Genomic DNA, 20,346 nt, shown 5'->3' on the forward strand with positions numbered 1-20,346 from the left:
GGATTGATTTGTGTATGTTGAACCAACCCTGCATCCCTGGGTTGAATCCCACTTGATCAGGGTGTATGATCATCTTGATGATCTTCTGCATTCTGCTTGCCAGTATCTTATTAAGGATTTTTGAATCTGTGTTCATTAGTGAGATTGACCTATATATAGTTCTCCTTTTCAGTTGGGTCTTTCTCTGCTTTGGGGATCAAGGGGTTGCTTCCTTCCAGGAATGAATTTGGGAGTATTGCTTCCCTTTCAATTTCATTAAAGAGTTTAAACAGTAGTGGCAGTAGTTCCTCTCTAAATGTCTTGTAGAATTCTGCAGTGAAGCCATCAGGGCCTGGGCTTTTCTTAGGTGATAAGTTTTTAATTACGTTTTCAATTTCAGTGATTGATAATGGGTTGTTTAGAATTTTTAGGTCTTCTTCATTCAACTTTGGTAATTCATATGAATCTAGGAACTGTCCATTTCTTCTGTGTTTTCCATCTTATTGGAGTATAGGTTCTTGAAGTAGGTATTGATGATCCTCTGAATTTCTGCTGGGTCCATTGTAATTTCATCCTTTTCGTTCCTAATTGCATGGATTTGGGCCTTTTCTTTCCTTTTTTCTGATAAGGTTGTCTAAGGGTTTGTCAATTTTGTTTATTCTTTCAAGGAACCAACTCTTTGCTTCATTGATTTTTTATATTATTGTCTTAGTCTCCATTGCATTGATTTCTGCTCTGATCTTTATAATTTCCTCCCTCGTATGAGCTTTGGGTTTGTCCTGCTCTTCTTTTTCTTTTCTTTCTTCTTTTTTCTAGTCAGTGGAACAGAGAAATGGATTTCTTGAGTTAAAGACACTATGAGATAAGAAAATGTATAATTTTTAAAATATAGATTAAATTTAAATTAAATTGTTTTGGAAATAACGTGCGGTGTGTGTTTAAATATTCATGTTTTTGTTTTAATCAGATTATGGCATTAAAACCCTATGACTTGAGGAGACGATTATATGTAATATTTAGAGGAGAAGAAGGACTTGATTATGGTGGCCTAGCAAGGTAAAATTAACATATATTTACTTTGAAATAAATATATCTCTAAGTATGTGGTGGATGTAGTCTTGAAAAGATATGTGAATATATTGGATTTTTTTTCAATAGTATTCCAGAAGTATTTTTACACTTGATCTTAGCCAAAAGGCTGAGAAGCGGTCTGGAAGTATTTTTAAACCTAAATTTAAAATAGTTTCACAATTGTCAAGGTAACCATTATTAGTTACCTTGGTTATCCTTCTGTACATTTTCTTTTCATATGTAGAAATTATAATTTATATATTGTATAAATTATTAACACAATTGTACAATGCATAATTTATGAGAATTTGATTTTGGGGCTAGGTTTATAAATCAGTGTTGAATGCTTGCTTAGTATGCATGAAACCCTAGGTTTGATCCTGAGAGAGAGAAAAAAAACAATTAATTTTAAGAGAGAATTTTAAGAGAGATTTAAGATTTTAAGAGAGAATGCTCTTTTTTTTTAAATGTCTACACAGTATTCTGTACGTGGAGATATCATAATGAATGGGTAAGAATAAGGTTATTTGTTAGGATTTGCTATTGTAACATTGTATGTTCATTTATATTTGTTTTTAATCTAATCTACATTTCTTCTGAGAATAAAATTTTCCACATTCACTGAATATACTGTTAACCGTGGACATTTTTGAAGCAATGAGTGGAAAATCCTTGTAACTTAATTTTTTCCCTTAATTGCTTTGCATAAACCAAAATTGACAGTGAATTTTCTTTTTTTGTTTGTTTTTGTTTTGTTTCGTTTTTGGCTATGAATTCAACTCCTGTTTGTTTGTTTGTTTGTTTGTTTTTGAGACATCTCACTGTGTTATTCAGGTTGACTCTGAGCTCAATATGTACCCCAGGCTAGTCTTGAATTTGCAGTCCTCCTGTTTTAACCTCCCCCTGGCTGGAATTACAGGAATGCACCACCTCACCAGCTTCCCCTTTTTGAACTCACATTTTATAGATGTACAGAATTACAATATCTGTTTTAACAGACAAAGAAAGGTACTAGATCAGGCACAACTGGTGGGAGAAGACACATGATAATGCAGGTGGGATTATTAAGATTTTGTTTATAAACCTATTTCTTCATCTAAAACATTACTAAGCTTTTTCAGTAAATAAATAGTACCTACCACAATATATGTTCATATCACACCTACTATGGATTTTTCTCAGTTCAGAAATGTTTAGACTTCTAAAAGAAAGGTAAATTTTAATAAAATAAAATTTAAAAACAAGGAAAGGTAAATTGTAGAAGTGAAGAACTATGCTGTCATGATTCTGTTGTATGACTTTGTAATATTCACATTCTTGTTTGAACCCTTATTTGCCTAAACTGTTTGGATCTAGTTTTATATTTTGACATTTGTAGTGTGTATAGCAAGTTCCTGTGTACCATGAGTTTCTTGTTCCTAAATTCTTTATTTGATTCATGTGTTGGTAGGCTAGACTTATCATCAAATGGTTTATTCCAGAGTACATAGGAATGATACATTCCTACAGTCTTTGCATGTTTGAAAATGTCTTCTGGTGCATTTGTATAAAAACAACAACCTCACTAAATGTAAATTTCTTGCAAAGCACTTTTTTCCCAGTACTCTGTGGATGTTGCTTCATTGTTTTCTATCCTTGAATGTCAGTACTGTCAGCTTCTTGTAGGTAACTTTTCTCTAGGTACCCACACAGTTCTTTTCCTTGAAGTTCATTAATTTCATTATTGATTGTTTTATATCTTTTTAAGGAACATATTAAGATCTTTCTTAATTTCAGGGAAGTTTTCTATTGTATCTTTGAATATTTTTTTCTATTCCATTTGTTCCATTTTTTCTTCAGGAACATCAGTCATGGGTATGTGGAATCTCCTCTGTCAGTCTTACATGTCTGTCACCTTTAATCATTTTTATCTTTGTGCTTTTCATTTATTTGAATTTTTCTCTAGCCCGTCCTCATGTCACTGTTTACAGTACTACTCTATGTTTTGCTGCTTCTAATGTGATTTTCTTCATTAGTGGTTTTACTGTTTTCATTTCTTCTCTAGGCCCTGTTAGCTCATCTGTTGTGTCAACCTCTTGTGTGTCTTCATTTTATTTGAAAGTTTGGAGAAGAATATGTTGAAAGTTAACTCTCCTATCTCTTGCTAGTTAGGAGTTTTTCCTTCTTTTCTGCTAGCAGTAGGGCAAAGGCTAGGTGACATGACCATCCTTTTGAATGCATTCAGTTTCTCTGGGCTGCTATTTGCTAAATGTGATCTGAAGCAACAAGAAATTTTATTCCTCATTTTTGTGTATGTATCTAAACACCTTCTGGCTATGCCTGCTCAATCCTCTTCCCTGGCCAGTGTGTCTTTAACCTCATTACAGAGGGAAGCACTTAGTTCACCTGTGTTGAGTCTTCTATGATTTAGTGTTTATATTGCTTAATTGGTTATGTTTAGGGACTTCCTTGCATTCCATTCAGGCAGTTTCAGGGATTATGTTTCATAAGCTCTAGAAGAAAGCCCATACAGGGCAGATAAACATGCATAAAAGTGGCCCATTGTGAAAATTTTTTTAATTACTTGATAATAAAATAAATCACATTATTCTGCATAAGAATCAAGACTTCTGGCCGGGAGCCTTTAATATCCGCTCTCAGGAGGTTGATACAAATTTCTGATTTTTCTTTAAAAACCCTAGACCCACATTTCCAGCTTCTCACTTGTATCAGTTGGCTGAATCCCTTTTACGATAGTATACACTCTATTTTGTTACAGTGCCCACAACTACCCAGGTGGCTTAAGGACTAGGATAATGTACCTAGAAATTCCTCCTTAAAGCCAGTGACTTTAGTAGGGCAGTTAGGAGGAATTGGGGGTTGTGGCTAAGCAGAGAATGCTAACTAAGCCCCATGTACTCATTGACCTCTATGAGCATTTGAGTTTGGAATTATGCTTATCTAGTTGTATTTTATCTAAAATGAGACAAAACATTAGAGGTTGCTTATCACATTTAAAGATTTCACCTAATTTTAGTTTCATTTTTAATGCATTCATGATAAAATCTGTTCTGTAGCAGCAGTGTTGTGTACGTCAGCATCAGGAAATGTATATTAAAATCTGTTGTGGAGGCTGGGGTTACAGCTCAGGGTTAGAGCGCTTGCCTAGCCTGTGTGAGGTTCTGGGCTCCATCCCTAGCACCACCACAAACAAAGCAAAACACAAATGAAATTATTTTTTATAGATCCTAGAATTCCTGTGAGAGTTAAGAATAAAAAGAAATACATTAGATATGGCTTTTGTCATTGAGGAGGAACTGGGAAGTGAAACTGTAAAGGTTATTGAGCACAGGTATATAAAAGGGGATATTTAAGACTTGTTTTAAAATGTACGTACATATATGAATGCTGAAAAATAATCCTGACTTATTTTCTTATAGAGAATGGTTTTTCTTGCTTTCACATGAAGTTTTGAACCCAATGTATTGCTTATTTGAGTATGCGGGCAAAAACAACTATTGTCTACAGATTAATCCAGCATCAACTATTAATCCAGACCATCTTTCATACTTCTGTTTTATTGGTCGCTTTATTGCAATGGTGAGTTCTAAACCGTCAGTTATTTTATTTAAACTTTGTGTATGTCAAAGTATTTTGTGAAGATTTGCAAAAAAAAAAGAGAGATAAACATTCTATTCGTTATTCACAAATTTTGTTAACAAAGAAGTTTACCTAGGAAGAAAAGAGTATTATGTAAAATACTTTATTTTTTGAGTACCTTATGAAATCAAGAAAGATTATTTATGTAACAACTTAATCTTTACAAGTCTTTTTGTAAAAGTAAAGCTGCATTATAGTATGAGCACTTTTCTTTATAAAATGAAAATCAGTTACCTAATAAGTGTAGTTGATTGATGATTTAGGAATTGAAGCCCTCGTAGAGTTATTTTCCTTAGAGACCTATGTGTATTTATTTGCACTGTCTTATCAATTCATTCAGCCAATATTAACTGAGCACCTGCTATAATGCAGAGTACTACTCTAGGCTCTGGAGATGAAAAAAAGATGTAGTCACTACTCTTAGGAAGCTAAATTCTACAGGAGAGAGAAAAGTAGTAAGTATATGCTGAGGGAAAAGGTGCTATTCTTTCATATAGTGTGGTTAAAGGAGACTTCTGATATGTGATACATGAATGGAGACTGGATCATGCAGATACCTTTGAGAACATTTTAGGTATAGGGAATAGCAAGACAAGGGCTTCTAGGGGGAAGTGCATTCCTGATTGAGAAAGAGACCACTGTGGCTGGAGCAGGGTGTATGAGAGACAATGTTAGTAGAAGATGAGGTTGAAAAATACTCTGTGGTACTTTTACATACAGGTTTTGAGCAGTGTGTTGAGTGACTTGAAGTAAGTAACATGATCTGACTTAAATTTTATTAAACACCCTTTGTTGCTATATACAAGAGATGCTGTAAGTGGGGGCAGAAGAAGGGTAGAAACAGGAAGATCATTTGGTAGCAATCAAGGTGAAAGATGATGCAGCTTGGATTTGTGTAGTACAGCAAAGGTTAGAACTAAATGGATCATCTGCTAATACAAACTGTGAGAGAAAATGTGGCACCAGAATTTATGGTCTGTGTGTCTGGTTTCAGTTGCCATTCATTGAAATGATCAGGATCATAACAAGAGCAAATTTGGGAGATGGGGGAAATCAAGAATTTGGATTTGGGTTGCTGTGTTTGGGATGCCTGTAAAGATCCATGTAGTGGGGTAGAATAAATAGGAAACTAGATATTTAAGTTTGGCATTAAGGGGATATCTAGGTTAGTAAAAGGCATTCAAGAGTTCTGGGCATGTAGAGAACATTAAAAGGCTGTGTTTGTGATTGTTTAGAATTAAGTGTGCACAGAGAAAGAGATTCAAGGATATTTATAAATTGGGGAGATGAGAAGGAAACAGCAAAAGAGCTGAAATAGGAAAATCAAATATAAGACTGGTTTCTAGAAGAGAAGGGAAGAAGGGAGTGTATTTCAAAAGGAAGCCATGACTAACCCTATCATATCTCAGGAATAGGATGAGCATGGTACTTACTTGATTGCCAAGAGGAGGCCTGGAAATTACTTCATTTGATAAGGGGAAAGATACTCATGAATGGTAGCATGGAAAGATTGACACCAGGGAAATCAAGAAAGAATGGAAGAAGTGGAGACAGCAAATATAAATAAATCTTTCAGAAAAGTTTGTCATAAAGGATAATAGACAATTAGTATATAGAAATGGATATGGAGTCAGGAATAGGAAGAGAATGCCATGTTTGGTGGCATGCGCTTGTAATCCAGTTACTGAGAAGGCTGAGGCAGGAGGTTACAGGTTCAAGGCCAACTTAATGAGACCCAGTCTCAAAATAAAGTCAAAAGGGCTAGTAATGTAATGTAGCTCAGTGGTAGAGCACTTGCCTAGAGTACATGAAGCCCTAGATTTAATTACCACCACGACCAAAACAAAAGAAGGTGAGAGGAATTGTATTTTTGATAGTGATGATCAAGTAAGAGGGTAAAGAAAAATAACTTTTTTGTTGGTATTAGGGATTGAACCTAGGTAGGGTCTTTGAGCTATATCCTGGCACTTTAATTGTTTATTCATTCATTTATTTATATTTTTATTTTGAGACAGAGCCTTCTTAAATTGCCCAGACTGCTCAAACCTGCAAGCCTCCTGCTTTAGCCTCCCATTGTGCTGAGATTACAGGCATGTGCCACCATGCTAAGCTTGAATGTAAAGAATTTGATGAGGAATAAAAAAGAATTTGATGAAGTTGGTAATACCAGGAATATGGGAACAGTGACCTTGAGGAGGGTGAGGAAGAGATTTATTAGAGTACGTAGAGGTAATAGAAAGTTTATTCATAATAAGCATGTGTAGTCTCAGGTGCTAGTAGTGAGAAGATTTAGTAGAACACACAAAAGTTCTCTTCTGATTGCTATTTCCTCTATGAAACAGAAGTGTGATCATCAGCTCAGAGTGAGGAGTGGGGAAAAGGAGGTATTTGAGGAAAGAGGAGTAGAGACTGGGAGAGATTACCAGGCAACACTAAGCTACCACTTTAGGGTGTTGGTCATGAAACACTTAGATGGTAAATGCATTTCTAGCTTGTTCTACTGCTTAGGTGTAGGCATTGAATAAACTGAGAATTGAGTTTAGCTAGACTTGAGATTTTGCCAGAAATACAGTGGGGGAGACAGAGTTTGAAGATATCAAAGAGTAATTTTGGTGATTGATGAGAGAATCTAAACTGAGTAAAGGGGAGAATAACTTTGTGAGGGGGCTGAGAGATGATAGAGATTCCTGGGAGCCTGGAGCTTCTTCCTGTGTTGGCTGTAATGAATAGGATAAATGCCACAATCATCCTGAAAATCTTGTAGCCATTATAAAAATGAAGAAATGGGAGAGAGCTCTTTTCAGGTGTATCCAAGTTTTCTGCATCCAGGTGGGTTTATTTATAAAACATATTAGAACGAGGGGTGTGGTTGGTAATAAAGCCCTTTACTTCCTATTTGTAGTTTCTAGTAGTACATTATAGAGCTAGATGTTCGTCTGTGAAATAGATTTTCTTTAAACTGTTTGCATACTTAGCATTTCATACGTTTTCATTTCAATGATTAATGCCATTTACTTACTAATTTTCTTTGTCTATAAAGGCTGAGGATTTCCTTGTTATCATTGTACTCTAAATAAGTTATTATTTTGTAAATTTTAAATAAAATTATTTTTCCTGGCAGGCACTATTTCATGGAAAGTTTATTGATACTGGCTTCTCTTTACCATTCTACAAGCGCATGCTAAGTAAAAAACTTACTATTAAGGATTTGGAATCCATTGATACTGAATTTTATAACTCCCTTATCTGGATAAGGTTTGAAGATTTATTTTTCAATAATGCATTTTCTTGAAACTCATTTATATATCTTTTGTTATGTGTGTGTATTTATTTATTTATTTATTCATTCATTTTTTAACCCAGAGATAACAACATTGAAGAATGTGGCTTAGAGATGTATTTCTCTGTTGACATGGAGATTTTGGGTAAGGTTACTTCACATGACCTGAAGTTGGGAGGTTCTAACATCCTGGTGACTGAGGAGAATAAAGATGAATATATTGGGTAAGGTTATATACTTATTACACAACATAGCTAAATACTCTGTGCCCTTAATTTTTTCCTGTACAGTAGTACCAGTATTCTTGAAATAACAAAATGTACAACAGCCTTTACTTTTCCATTGCCGTTGAAGCATGCTGCTTTTGCCCAGACCACAGATACATGAAGATGACCCTGAAAAAGGCCTCTGCTAAAACTATGTAGCCCCTTCATTTTTTGTTAAAAGTCTGAGGCTCTGTTAGGTAGAACCAAAATCAAGTCTGAAACCCAAGCTTTTGCTGTCAATCTAAGGCTCATTTGTATTTGCTGCCACTTTCCCACTTTTAACTTATGCTTTTAATAGTGCTCATCACACCTTCTGTTTTGAAACCCTCTATTGTATTGAATTCTATGATCCTATACCATCTTGATTTTCCTCGTTTTCTCTTCTAGTTCTCTAAATCTCCATTTCTTCAATGTGGTGTTTTCCCAAGACTCTTGGTTCAGCCTGCTTCTATAAATACTCTGCTACCATAATTTCAGTTTTCTATTAAAGTAACATCTAAATGTGGCAGAGTACCCCCTTAAGCGTGAATCCATACTTCCTCTCAGTAGCAAGATATTCCTTATCCTTTTGTAAAAGATTGTCAAAAAATAAAGTTTCTGGGTCAGAGGACTGTGTTGCCTTTCCACAAAGTTATAGCCATCCTGTTTTTCTTCTTAATTTGTAAATTGCTATGGGGATTAAACTTTTACATCTTTAGTGTCTCTGTTTACTTTCTAATCCAGCTTCTTAGTATGGCATTCAAGGCCTCTTACACAAGAGTTTTTGCTAAATAGTTATCTCTGGATGACAGAAATTACAACTGATTTTCTTCTTTCTATATCTTTCTACTTTCTGAGGCATTTTAGTTTTGCTTTGTTATGGAATAAGCATTTTTATTGCTCTTACTGGAAAAGATGAAAGCTGTTTGCATTATGCCCAGCATTCCAGAGTCAAGGAGCATAAAATAGCAGCCACAGGCACCTGCAGCAGGGAGAAGGTCCATTTGTTCTTTAATATGAAAAGGCAGAGAATCCCAGGTGATTGGGACTACCAATGGGCGAGAAATGGGGGGCACGCCCAACAGCACCCCCACCCTCACCCCACCTTGTCTTTCAAAAGGCCAGTCCACAGATGACAGGTGACCAGAGGACCTAACTGCAACCTGACCGGCCACCAACCAGGGTTGTTACCACAACCCTGCAAGACTTGGGGGTTGGGTCACTGAGTAGTGGCCCAGCCCAACCCAGATGGTCCCTAAACATTCCAGTATTCTTCAAGAACAAAGAAGCAAGTCACATAATGCTTTGTTTTTGTTTTCTGTTTTAAAAACCCTAAATGCAACCAACAATCCTTAGGCAGTGCCTTGCCCCCAGTCACCTTGGGCAGGGCCAGGTGGGCAGGTGGGGCCCCCAGCAACCCCCCACCCCACCTTCAGGGACTCGTGCATATAGAATATGGGTATTGCATAGTAGTTCACTGCTGAGAACGGGGTAGGCACTGCCTCCCCAGCCCCAGGTTGGGTGGGGTTACCCAGAGGACCCTCCCTGGCCATTCTTAGGTGCCCCACTGGAGGCTTAGGTAGCTTCAGCTGGTATCCTGAAAGAAGGTCCTGCTTTCTGTATTCCTTAAGCCTTTAGCTTTCTATAAAGTCCAGCAGTAATCATTAAATAGAACAACCCGAGCATTTTTTTAAATGCTTAAATGGTTTCAGATAACAAAATCAGTTTAAATAAAATTTCAACATATGAGATTTATAGTATTTGCTAACTACTCTATTTTAAAATCTTTATCTGTATAGCACCTACTCTTAAGAGTTGATAATTTAATCCTGAATACAATTTTTGGAGGATTTTGTTTGTCTCAATAAGTTTATTTTTTAATCTTGTTCTTGAAAATTATGTGCCTAGTACTCTCTTTTTAGTAGTGAATCGCTATTTTTAGTCACCAACTAGGACCTCAGCAAACCTGAGAGTAAGTGAATGGTAGAGATCTGTACATAGTATTGTTGGAATCCAAAGTGGGAAAAGAGCTATTGATTTTCTGGGATGAGCCTGGAAAGCTCTTCAATGAACATGATGTGTATAAGTTAGGTCTTAAAAGATACATAAGAGCTCTCCTGATGGAGTGTTTCTGGGGAGGTGGAAAACAGCAAGAAGGAAGGAATTGAGGGGACAGAGGGATTAATTTATCTTGGGCAGCTACAATCCTGTAGGAATGTTATAAGGTGAGAAATAGCTAGTTTGGAGCATAAAATAGCCAAATTAATTTAATTTCTCCTTAATTTAAGGAAATAGTTATTCTACAAGACATGAGTTTTTGCTCAAAATTACAGCTATAAACCAACATGAAATGATCAGAATTGTTTTCAAAAAAATAATTCTGATACCTCTGTGGAGGGTGAATTGGGAGTGAGAGTTGGGAAATGGATTGACCGGAGACCAGCAGACTAATGAGGGTGTTGTTTCAGAAATGTAGTGGTGAAGTGTATTATAGGCTTGAAATAGGGCTGATGTAGTCACAATAAAAATGAAGGGATTACAGGAATAGGATTATACAAATTTCAGTGATTGCTGGTTTATATGGATTGAGAGAAAGAATAGTAAATTGAAAGATTTGATGATTGAAGTTTACTTTTTCAATCTTATCAGGTGGTATTTGTTATTTCTTGAGGGAATGTGGTTCTCACCCCTATCCTTTTAGCTCCTCATACAGATCTTGTGTTGGTAACAGATTTTCTTCCTTATTTGTTCGTTTTTGATTGTTTTGAGATGAAGTCTTGGTATGTACCATGCAGGCTGGCTTCAAATTCAAGTCCTCCGGCCTCAACTGCCCGATCTTCTTTGTTTTTTTCTCTTTTGGCTAGGAAATCTTCATATTGTTCAGCAAATCAGTATGTAAAGGGCCTATTATCCAGCTTCAGGTCTTCTCAAATGATAAGCCTGTCCAAAGCCCAGAGCCTACAGACAGATCATCATTACATGTTACTGAGAGTCCCTTGAGGCAGGCAGTCTTCTCCAGTCTTCTTGCAAACACGTGGTGGAAAAAGAGCCGCCCCCCCCCCTTTTTTTTGTACCAGATATCGGACTCAGGACCTTGCGCTTGCAAGGCAGGCAGTGGAACCCCTGAGCTAAATCCCCAGCCTGGCAAAAGAGCCTTTTAAATGATGAGCCATGCCTTTCCTGAGGCAGCACACACTATTTGAAGTGGTCTTCATATACCAAAAAATGATGTGTGGTGGAATTTGGCTTTCTTACTGATAAATGAAGAATCTCTTACATTTATTTTTTTAAATCCTTTTTAATAGCTACTGATGTGTTAGGACAGATTTCCTTATGGAGAGGCATGTTAACTCCAAAATTACATATGTATACACATAATATACATATCTCTTTTATATGTGTGTGTGTGTGTGTGTGTGTGTGTGTGGTATGTTTAGAAAAAAAAATTTAGAAGTTTTTAGTAGTTTTAGTCCTTTAACTTCACTTACAAATGACCTATTTTAAAATAGCATTTTTCTTTTCAGTTTAATGACAGAATGGCGTTTTTCTCGAGGAGTACAAGAACAGACCAAAGCTTTCCTTGATGGTTTTAATGAAGTTGTTCCACTTCAGTGGCTACAGTACTTTGATGAAAAAGAATTGGAGGTTAGGCTCTTTCATTTTGCTATTGTGGGGAATATTAATGGAAGGTGAGCTGTTTTGTGCTTTTATACAACATGTCAACACATTTTAAAATCATGTAGCACAGACAAAACAAAAATAGAACACAAAAACAAAACAAAATTCATGTAGCACAAAACTGCATCCACTTAATTTGCTTAATGCTTAGGTGACATTAATCATAGCAAGAGGGAGAGTGATAATTTGGGAAATTTCTGAAATCTAGCTTCAGTAATGAGTTACTTCAAAGACTAGATTTTCAAAAAATGAGTTCTTAGTGGTCTTAACTGTATTTAGGCTTAGAAGCATATCAAGAATTCTTTTGGTTATGTATGATAAAATCCCTGTAAAATTCATCATCTTAACTATTTTCAATTATGTAGTTCAGTAATATTAAGTAAAATTACATTATCGTGCATCCAATGTATAGAACTTTTTCATCTTGTAAAATGGAATCTCTATACCCATTAAACAATACCTGATATCTTCTCAGCCTCTGGCAAAACCACTCTCCCACTTTGATCATAGCATAATAAAGAGACAAAGAAAAACTTGTAATGGACAAAGACACACTTCAAAAAAGAATATACACAGGCAGGTGTAGTGATGCATGCTTGTAGTCCCAGCTACACCAGAGGCTGAGACAGGAAGATACTTGAGCCTAGGAGTTTGAGGTGTTTCCTCATAGTGAGACCCTGTCTCAAGACAATGAACCATATATTCAATGTAAATCAATATAGCAACATAACAATGACTTTTGTTTCTAAATTCACTTCAGTATTCCTAGGTTATCAGCAATATAAATGACTATAATGAATAAGATACTAAAGTAAGGTTGGATTAGTTAAAAAAAGAAAGTGAACACATGGAGTGTGATGGTCATTAGTCATTGAGGAAATAAAAACTAAAACTAAATGAAATACCATTTTGAGATAGCATTGGCAGTTTCTTAGAATATTAAATGTACAGCTACTTTATATCCTAGCAGTTGCACCTGTAGGTGTTTACTCGGTTGAAATGAAATATTCACGCAAATACCTGTACATCAGTGTTCATTGCAATATTATTTATCAAAGCCAAAAACTGAAAGCATTGTAAGTGTCCATCAGTAAGTGAATAAACAAATTATTATATATTCATAGCAGTGGAATCCTACTCAGTGATGTGAAACTATGATTGGTATCCACAACAACATAGATGAATTTCAGAAACATGTAAGTGTGGAGGGAGGGGAACCAGAAAAAAATGTGTGTATGCTACAGACAGAATCATGCATATGTGCACATACCTGCCAGTCTTAAAAAGACATTTATAAATGGAGAAGCCCTTGATCACCTAAAGGTATTGATGGTTTGCCTACAAAAGGAACATAGAAATATCACATACTTTATTGTACTTAAAATAATTTTTATCCCATATTTGACAAGATGGGCTTGTTTGAAAATTTCACAAATAGAATATTCCCAAATTAGCTGGATAAATAACAGGAAGTTAGTATATATTTCATTATATATATTATTAGCATAGATTTACCAAAAAATGCACTTAAAATTTATTTAAGTTTATATACCAATTCAGGATATGTATATATTATAAAGTATATGCTCTTTTCAGTAGATTTTCTTGAAAAATACTGTTTTCAGTTTGTGTTCAATGAACATGGTAAAATAGAAGAATCCTTTGTGCTGTGTTCCCACAAATTTTGTTGCATTTGCTTACTGTGATCATTATTTGCCACGTACATAGCTGCTCACATAATTAGGCCATGTTACTAACTGTGTCCCAGAACATTTCACTCATATAGTTGTACTGTTTGCCAAATTTTCAGTGTTGCCTGATAACGATGCTTGTTTCCCAGGTTATGCTGTGTGGCATGCAGGAGGTTGACTTAGCAGATTGGCAAAGAAACACTGTTTATCGACATTATACAAGAAACAGCAAACAAATAATTTGGTTTTGGCAGGTACTTGGTTTATCTTTTTGAAACATAATATTCAAGGAAAATGTTTTCCAATGAAATATCCTTCTTTATTTTATTTATTTTTTATTATTATTATTTTTTTTTGGTACCGGGGATCGAACTCGGGTCCTTGTGCTTGCGAGGCAGGTGGCAGAACCACTGAGCTAAATCCCTGGCCCTGAAATATCCTTTTTAAAAAGTTTTTTTTCTTAAATGAAGATGCTTTTGAACTTAGTTTTTAATCTTCCAATTCTAAATCTGAAGTAAGTAGTTTGAACACTTGTTAAAGGTATTTTCTTTTATTTCATTGTCTTTCTAAATGAAGGAATGAATAACAGAATCTTATTTAAGCATTAAGTTAATGGTAGCAGTTATAGGGATAGCTTTTTTCTCTAGCAGTATCAGAATGTTTCAGTAGGGCATGGTGGTGCACACCTATAATCCCAGCACTCAGGAAGGCTGAGGCAGAAGGATTATAAGCTTGGAGCCCAGTCTGCACAACTTAGTGAGACCCTTTCTCAAAATAAAAGTTTAAAAATAAAATAATAAAAAGGGGATAGGGATATGGTTCAGTATGAAGACTCTAGGCTTAATCCTCAGTACCAATTAAAAAGAAAAACTGTAGTCCTGGAATAGTCTTCAGTTCTTCACATATTCTAATGGAGATTCATTTGACCAACTTATGATTAGATTTTTGGTTTACTTCTGCGTAACTTTTTCTTTCACCTGAAAAGCTAGGGTTTTATATTACTACAGTGATACCTTGGTTGTCAAGCATGTCCACGCTCAAACTTTCCACTACTTGAACAGCAAAGTTTGAAAAAATCTGCTTGGTTTTCGTAACTTTGCAAGATAGTCAAACTGAAAATCCAACTTGAAAAAAACTGTACGGGCCGAGAGTGAGTCAAGTGTTATGTCTCGTCGCTGGGCATACAAGGATGATGTTGCAGTCTAAGCACCACTCTTGTACAGACTCCACGTAGTGCTTGTGTTTATGCTTTGAAATATCCATCATTGTGCTCTGTGTGTGTGTGCTTTATTTGCATAAAATATCATAACCATGGCTCCAAACAAAGTAAGTGATAGCACCAGTAAAGCTAAGAGGAAAACTGAGATTCATGATAGAGTTAAAGAAAAAAAGTCATTGTGAAATTTGTTAAAGTACTGGAAAAATGAATTTATAATTGTAATCTTGGGGCCTCAGAACCAGTTATTTGGTTTTCCCTTATTTCTTATGGGAAAAATATGTTCAGTTCTCACACTTGGCAGTGTTTGGAACACAAATTTGAAACTAATTGAGTTCAGCAACCGAAGTATCACTGTAATAAATATTTTCCAAAAGCTACATCTTTTCATAGGATACTGTGCTTAGTTTATTGCATAATATTTTAAGTGTGGACACTCCTAGAAATCTTTAAATACACTGTGCTTCAAAACATGTAAAATGGCACATACCAAGAAAATAATGCAACATTGTTGGTACACTGAGAGAAACTTGAGATAATCTAAATGTCTGCCAGGATAGTATTACTACAAAATTCTTTTTTGGTACCAGGGATCAAACTGGGTACCTTGCACTTGCGAGGCAGGCGCTGGAACCGCTGAGCTAAATCCCCAGCCCTATAAAATTCTTTGTAATGAAAGTATATACTGGTGTATGAATATACCATTTCTGAAAAAGCAAGAAAGAGGAAAAAAAAAGAAAAAGTGGCAGCAGTTGTAGAAAAGAGCTGAGCAATGGGAGGCCAAGCTAGGAAAGCTGCTTCTCATTATTTACCCTTTTACTACCTTTTGAATTCTGAGATAGACAAGTAGATAGATATCCATTTTTCAAGCCTAAAATACCTTGGAAAATATTCAGTGAGAAAAAAATACTACTAACTATGGAGACTCGCAACGAGGAAGTGTTCATTGACTCAAGGAAGCGTAACAATGATTTAGAGGTCAACCAGATTTGAGCTCATATGTTCTGCCACTTAACAACAGCTTGAAGAGGACATACTGCATTGTTTAAACTACAGTACAGTGGTATGTCAGTTCATAAACACTTTTTGTAAACAATTTGGTTTTCCCTTATTTCTTATTTCTTATTCATTTGGCAAAATTTTGTTTTTGTTTGCAAACTCTGCATTGGGTGACAAAAACAACCACGTCCATCTTTCCCACACAAATACAAATATGGCCATTTTTTCTAAAATTGTGGAACAAATTAAGTTTGTGAACCAAGGTACTACTGTATGTGGGCTTCCATTTTCTTACATGTACAATGGCAATGCTGATGATCATACCTATGTCATAGAATTGTTATGAGATCTAAATAAAGGAGAAGCATATGGCACAATGCTTTTCAGAGGCCCTCAGAAGGTGATAGCTTTTATAGGTGACTTCTATCCTGCTCACCAGTACTGCTATGACCTTACACAAGTGACTTGATCTGGGTAAGCCTCCCTTTTATTTCCTTTTGATACGATGGATGTAGTAACAACAGTGGCCCATCTAAGTGTGTACTATGGTATTTAGTTACCATAGTGCCTAACCCGAAGAAATGATAAATGCTACTTGTCACACATCTTTTGAACTTTGTGTGTTAAATATTACTTTTTTCAACTATTTTAATTATAAATAAAAATTTAGCATTTTATATTAAAGTACATTTGGTTTTATTACACAGTTTGTGAAAGAGACAGACAATGAAGTGAGAATGCGACTATTGCAGTTTGTCACTGGAACCTGCCGCTTACCTCTGGGAGGATTTGCTGAGCTCATGGGTAAATGCAGTCTCACTGCAGCTTGTGGATAATTTTATGATAACAACCTTTAGACCTACGGTAGACTTGACCCAGAGGATTATAATTCTGAGCTCTATATAAGGCTTCTACTGTAAAAAACAATAATGGTTAATATCAAAGGCATGTGGGAGGCAAACCTGAGTTTCTTCATAGTCTAGAGGGCAGGGCTTTGCTCCCTAGGTGATTGTAAAGAAAGCCAGCTTCTGTGGAACTGTAGTTTTCTTGCCATGGATGTCCTTCTTAATTGCTAGGTCTCTACAGCACTAAGCAGCTTCTCTGTTGTGAAATTCTTTATTTTGTATCATTCATATGATTTTGTGACACTTTCTGTTATTTAGCTGTCAAAACCATAAAGTTTAAAGGATCTGATAAATATTTTATTTTCTTGGTTTAGGAAGTAATGGGCCTCAAAAATTTTGTATTGAAAAAGTTGGGAAAGATACCTGGTTACCAAGAAGCCATACATGGTAAGTTTTAAAATCCTAAGAAGGAAAATAAGAGCTAGAGAGAATTTTTTGTTTTTAAAAAATATATAATAAGATTTAGTATAACTGCTCATTCAATAAGGTAGTCAGAATTTAAAGTTTGAGAACAGACCAATTAATATTCTATAAATACTTTAGGATGAATTCTTACTGGTTAATAGAAACATTTAAAACCTATATTAATTGTTTCAGTAAATAATGAGAGTACCTACTGTGATAAAATAAGACCAAATTGCCCTTCACCTTTTATGAACTTTGCATTCTGTTGTAAGGGACCTAGACTAACAAGTAGCTGGAGACAGAGTGCTATATAATAGAGAACAACGGGAGAACGGGGTGGTCAGGGAGATTTCTTGGAACAGATTATGTTTGAGTTTAATAGATAGCATGTTGTGGGAAGAACATTTTTTTGAACAGAGCTGAAGTAAGCAAAAACACTGAAGGAATTTTTCAAGGAAATGAAAGATGATTGATATTATTGGAACTTGTGAATTGGGGAGATGAATTTGGAAATATAGGTAGGGAATAAATTAATGTAGAGTCTTATTGCCTATTGTAAAGAATTAGGATTTCACTCTAAGGAAAATTAGAAACCTTTGAACAGTTTTAAGTAGCAAGTAATGGGATCCAAGAAAATCATTTTGGCAACAACCTAGAGAGAGAATTGGGTGAATGCAGATTAGCTGTGGAAATGTTGTATTACCTAGACAGGAGGTAATAGCTTAGAGACATGTGGTTCTTTCAGAAAGGCAAACTATTTTCATCCTAAGCCATTATTTGGCTTTTTATTATTTTTATATTTGTATTTGGGGCACAAAAGCAACAGTGGGTAAACCTTGATACTGCCTTTGCAGAAATCAGGGCAGTGGCACCAAGTTGCTGCCCTGTACTTACAGGTAAAAGCAAAAAGCAAAACAACAATAAAAAAGGTTCATTGAAGATCATTCTTTATGAAGCAGTAAAAATTGTTTATTAAATCTTGATGCTTGAGAATACATCTTTCTAACTTGAAAGAATAACAAGCCATTCACTTGAGTATATGACATTTTCTTGTAATGAAGTAAACCTGTCACTGCAAGGAAAACAGTTGAAATTTGTTGACAATGATAAAAGTTAAGGTTTCAAGCAAAAATGATAATTTTGGAAAATTTTTATGTGCCACCCTGAGCTTGACAACTTCCCAAAGACTTTACTGATATTAGTGATGTTATTGATAAATGTGATTTTTTCTTTATTATATAATTAAATGTATCCACATCAAGAAATGTAACTTGGTGAACCAATGTTTTCAGTGATCAGTGATTGATTTTACAAACTCATGCATGAGTAAAAGATGGACTCAGAGTACAAAAGAGATCATTGGATTTATAAAAAATAACTATTGTTTGATGATTTCAGAACCTATGTTGTGTATAACTTAGTCAAATTTAATATAGTGTCAAAGAATAATATCCAGTTATTTATAAAATAACTAGAGTACATCCCCATTTTTTTAACTACTTATCTGGGAGATAAGATTTTTATATCCAAACAATACAGTGGCCACACATATGCAGAATGTCTGTTAAGTCAGGTATTTAAGAAGATTTGCAAAACTATAAAACAATATCATGCCACTATCTTTTGGAAATAGACATTTTTCATGTTGTTTAGTTCATAATGAATGAATTTTTTTTTAAGAGTGAAATATGGATACTCATAACCAAAACCATATGAGAACTTCTGGCTTAAAGTAGCAGATCCAAAGGAGAGGAAGAGATTATTGAGATAGGAAGAGGGTTAAAGATTATAGATTTTAGGGGCCAGAGATTTAGCTCAGTGGTTCCGTTGCCTGCCTTGCAAGCACAAAGTCCCAAGTTTGATCCCCGGTACCAAAAAAAAAGATTATAGATTTTGTAAAAGGAAAATAATTACTAATTGTTGGTTTCTATATTCTCAAAATATAAGGTGAAATCACTGGCTAATAGTGAAGAAAGGGAAAAACTGAAGAAAAAAGAAATTGAGAGACTTCAGGAAATAGACAAGTATTTATTAGAGAAAAATGCTGGACAGTTTTGGATTGTTCACTTGGATTTGTTAGTTCATTTAAAATGATAACAGTGTACTAAATTGCATGATTTTCCCTCCAGGAATTTTCAGATGTTAAGGTGCAAAGAATAAGAAAACAGAAGGTCCATTCATTCAGGATTTGAGTTTTGTTTATTTAATTCAAAAGAAAAGAGAGACACAAGTTATAAAACTGTTTGCAAAGTAGTGATTATAATGATAAACTATGATCTTGAAAGTAATCATAGTGATGGTCCATGAATGAAGAAAAATGTAAAGACAGGAAAAAGCTGAGGGGCTGCATAGGATGGTAAAAGAGAAATAAGTTAATTGGCTGACACATTCATTGAAGTAATCTAAAAGACAGATGGTCAGAGAACAAGATTTTTAAATTGGAAATTTCCTTATTTCAAAAAAGATTTTTGTAATATGCTTTCTATATCCTTTTAAATTCTATAAAATCTGTGGTAATGTCTCCTAGATCTTAATATTGTAATTTAAAAAATGTATAACTGATGTTGTGTAACAGGAAGAAAAGGTCTAAAAGAGCAGGGGAATTGGGAGGGGTAGGGGAAGGGAAAGAAGGGAAAGGAAAAAATATAAGAAGAGGAAAAAAAATGGAAACAAGGTCTTTGCAAATAGGGAAGGGTGGAGGGGGTGAAGGGAGGGCAAGGGAAGGGGAAAAAAATAAGAACCAGGAGACTCATGGAATGGTACAAGATCCCAATGATGAATGTAACTATTTTATACCGAAAATGTACCAATAAACTTAATGGGGAAAAATAAATAAATAAATAAATAGGAAATTTCCTTTATTGGTGGTGGCAAAGTTCAGGTTATGACCCTGGGGAACTAGGTGGCCCTGACATTGGATGTCATCCATGTGAAAGAGAGGACTATGAACCAGTGAAGAAGAGCATGACCAAGAGATCAGCAGATGATAGAAAAAGGCAGAGGACCTACATAACTGGTCATCGAATTCCTCAGGGAAGTTTTATTGCTTGGGTATAGAAGAAATGACATTTCAGACCAGCTAGACTTCAGTTATGGCATAAGTTTTTGAGATTTTAGGAGACTGCAAATCATGAAACACAGTTTCATAACAACGGACTGGAAAAAATGTAGGAAGGAAGACAAAGGTTGTGATAATTTAATACATAATCACTATTGGGTGAACATTTGGGTAAAAATA

General features: G+C 35.2%; 1 protein-coding gene across 7 annotated transcripts in view; it reads left to right on the forward strand.

Annotated features, from left to right (window-relative positions):
* Positions 1-20,346, forward strand: part of Wwp1 (WW domain containing E3 ubiquitin protein ligase 1) — a 106,543-nt gene that overhangs the window by 81,600 nt on the left and 4,597 nt on the right. For all 7 annotated transcript variants that reach the window (XM_087190553.1, XM_021255968.2, XM_087190554.1 and 4 more), the window contains 8 exons: positions 947-1,035; positions 4,470-4,629; positions 7,811-7,944; positions 8,053-8,193; positions 11,739-11,859; positions 13,733-13,837; positions 16,506-16,602; positions 17,018-17,090. In XM_087190553.1, the coding sequence (XP_087046679.1) occupies positions 947-1,035; positions 4,470-4,629; positions 7,811-7,944; positions 8,053-8,193; positions 11,739-11,859; positions 13,733-13,837; positions 16,506-16,602; positions 17,018-17,090 (920 nt within the window). The remainder of the gene's footprint in view (positions 1-946; positions 1,036-4,469; positions 4,630-7,810; positions 7,945-8,052; positions 8,194-11,738; positions 11,860-13,732; positions 13,838-16,505; positions 16,603-17,017; positions 17,091-20,346) is intronic.

The sequence above is a fragment of the Heterocephalus glaber genome, unplaced genomic scaffold (assembly GCF_053883595.1).
Source record: "Heterocephalus glaber isolate CG9 unplaced genomic scaffold, H.glaber_assembly_v1.0 deba00001553, whole genome shotgun sequence".
Classification (NCBI taxonomy): domain Eukaryota; kingdom Metazoa; phylum Chordata; class Mammalia; order Rodentia; family Bathyergidae; genus Heterocephalus; species Heterocephalus glaber.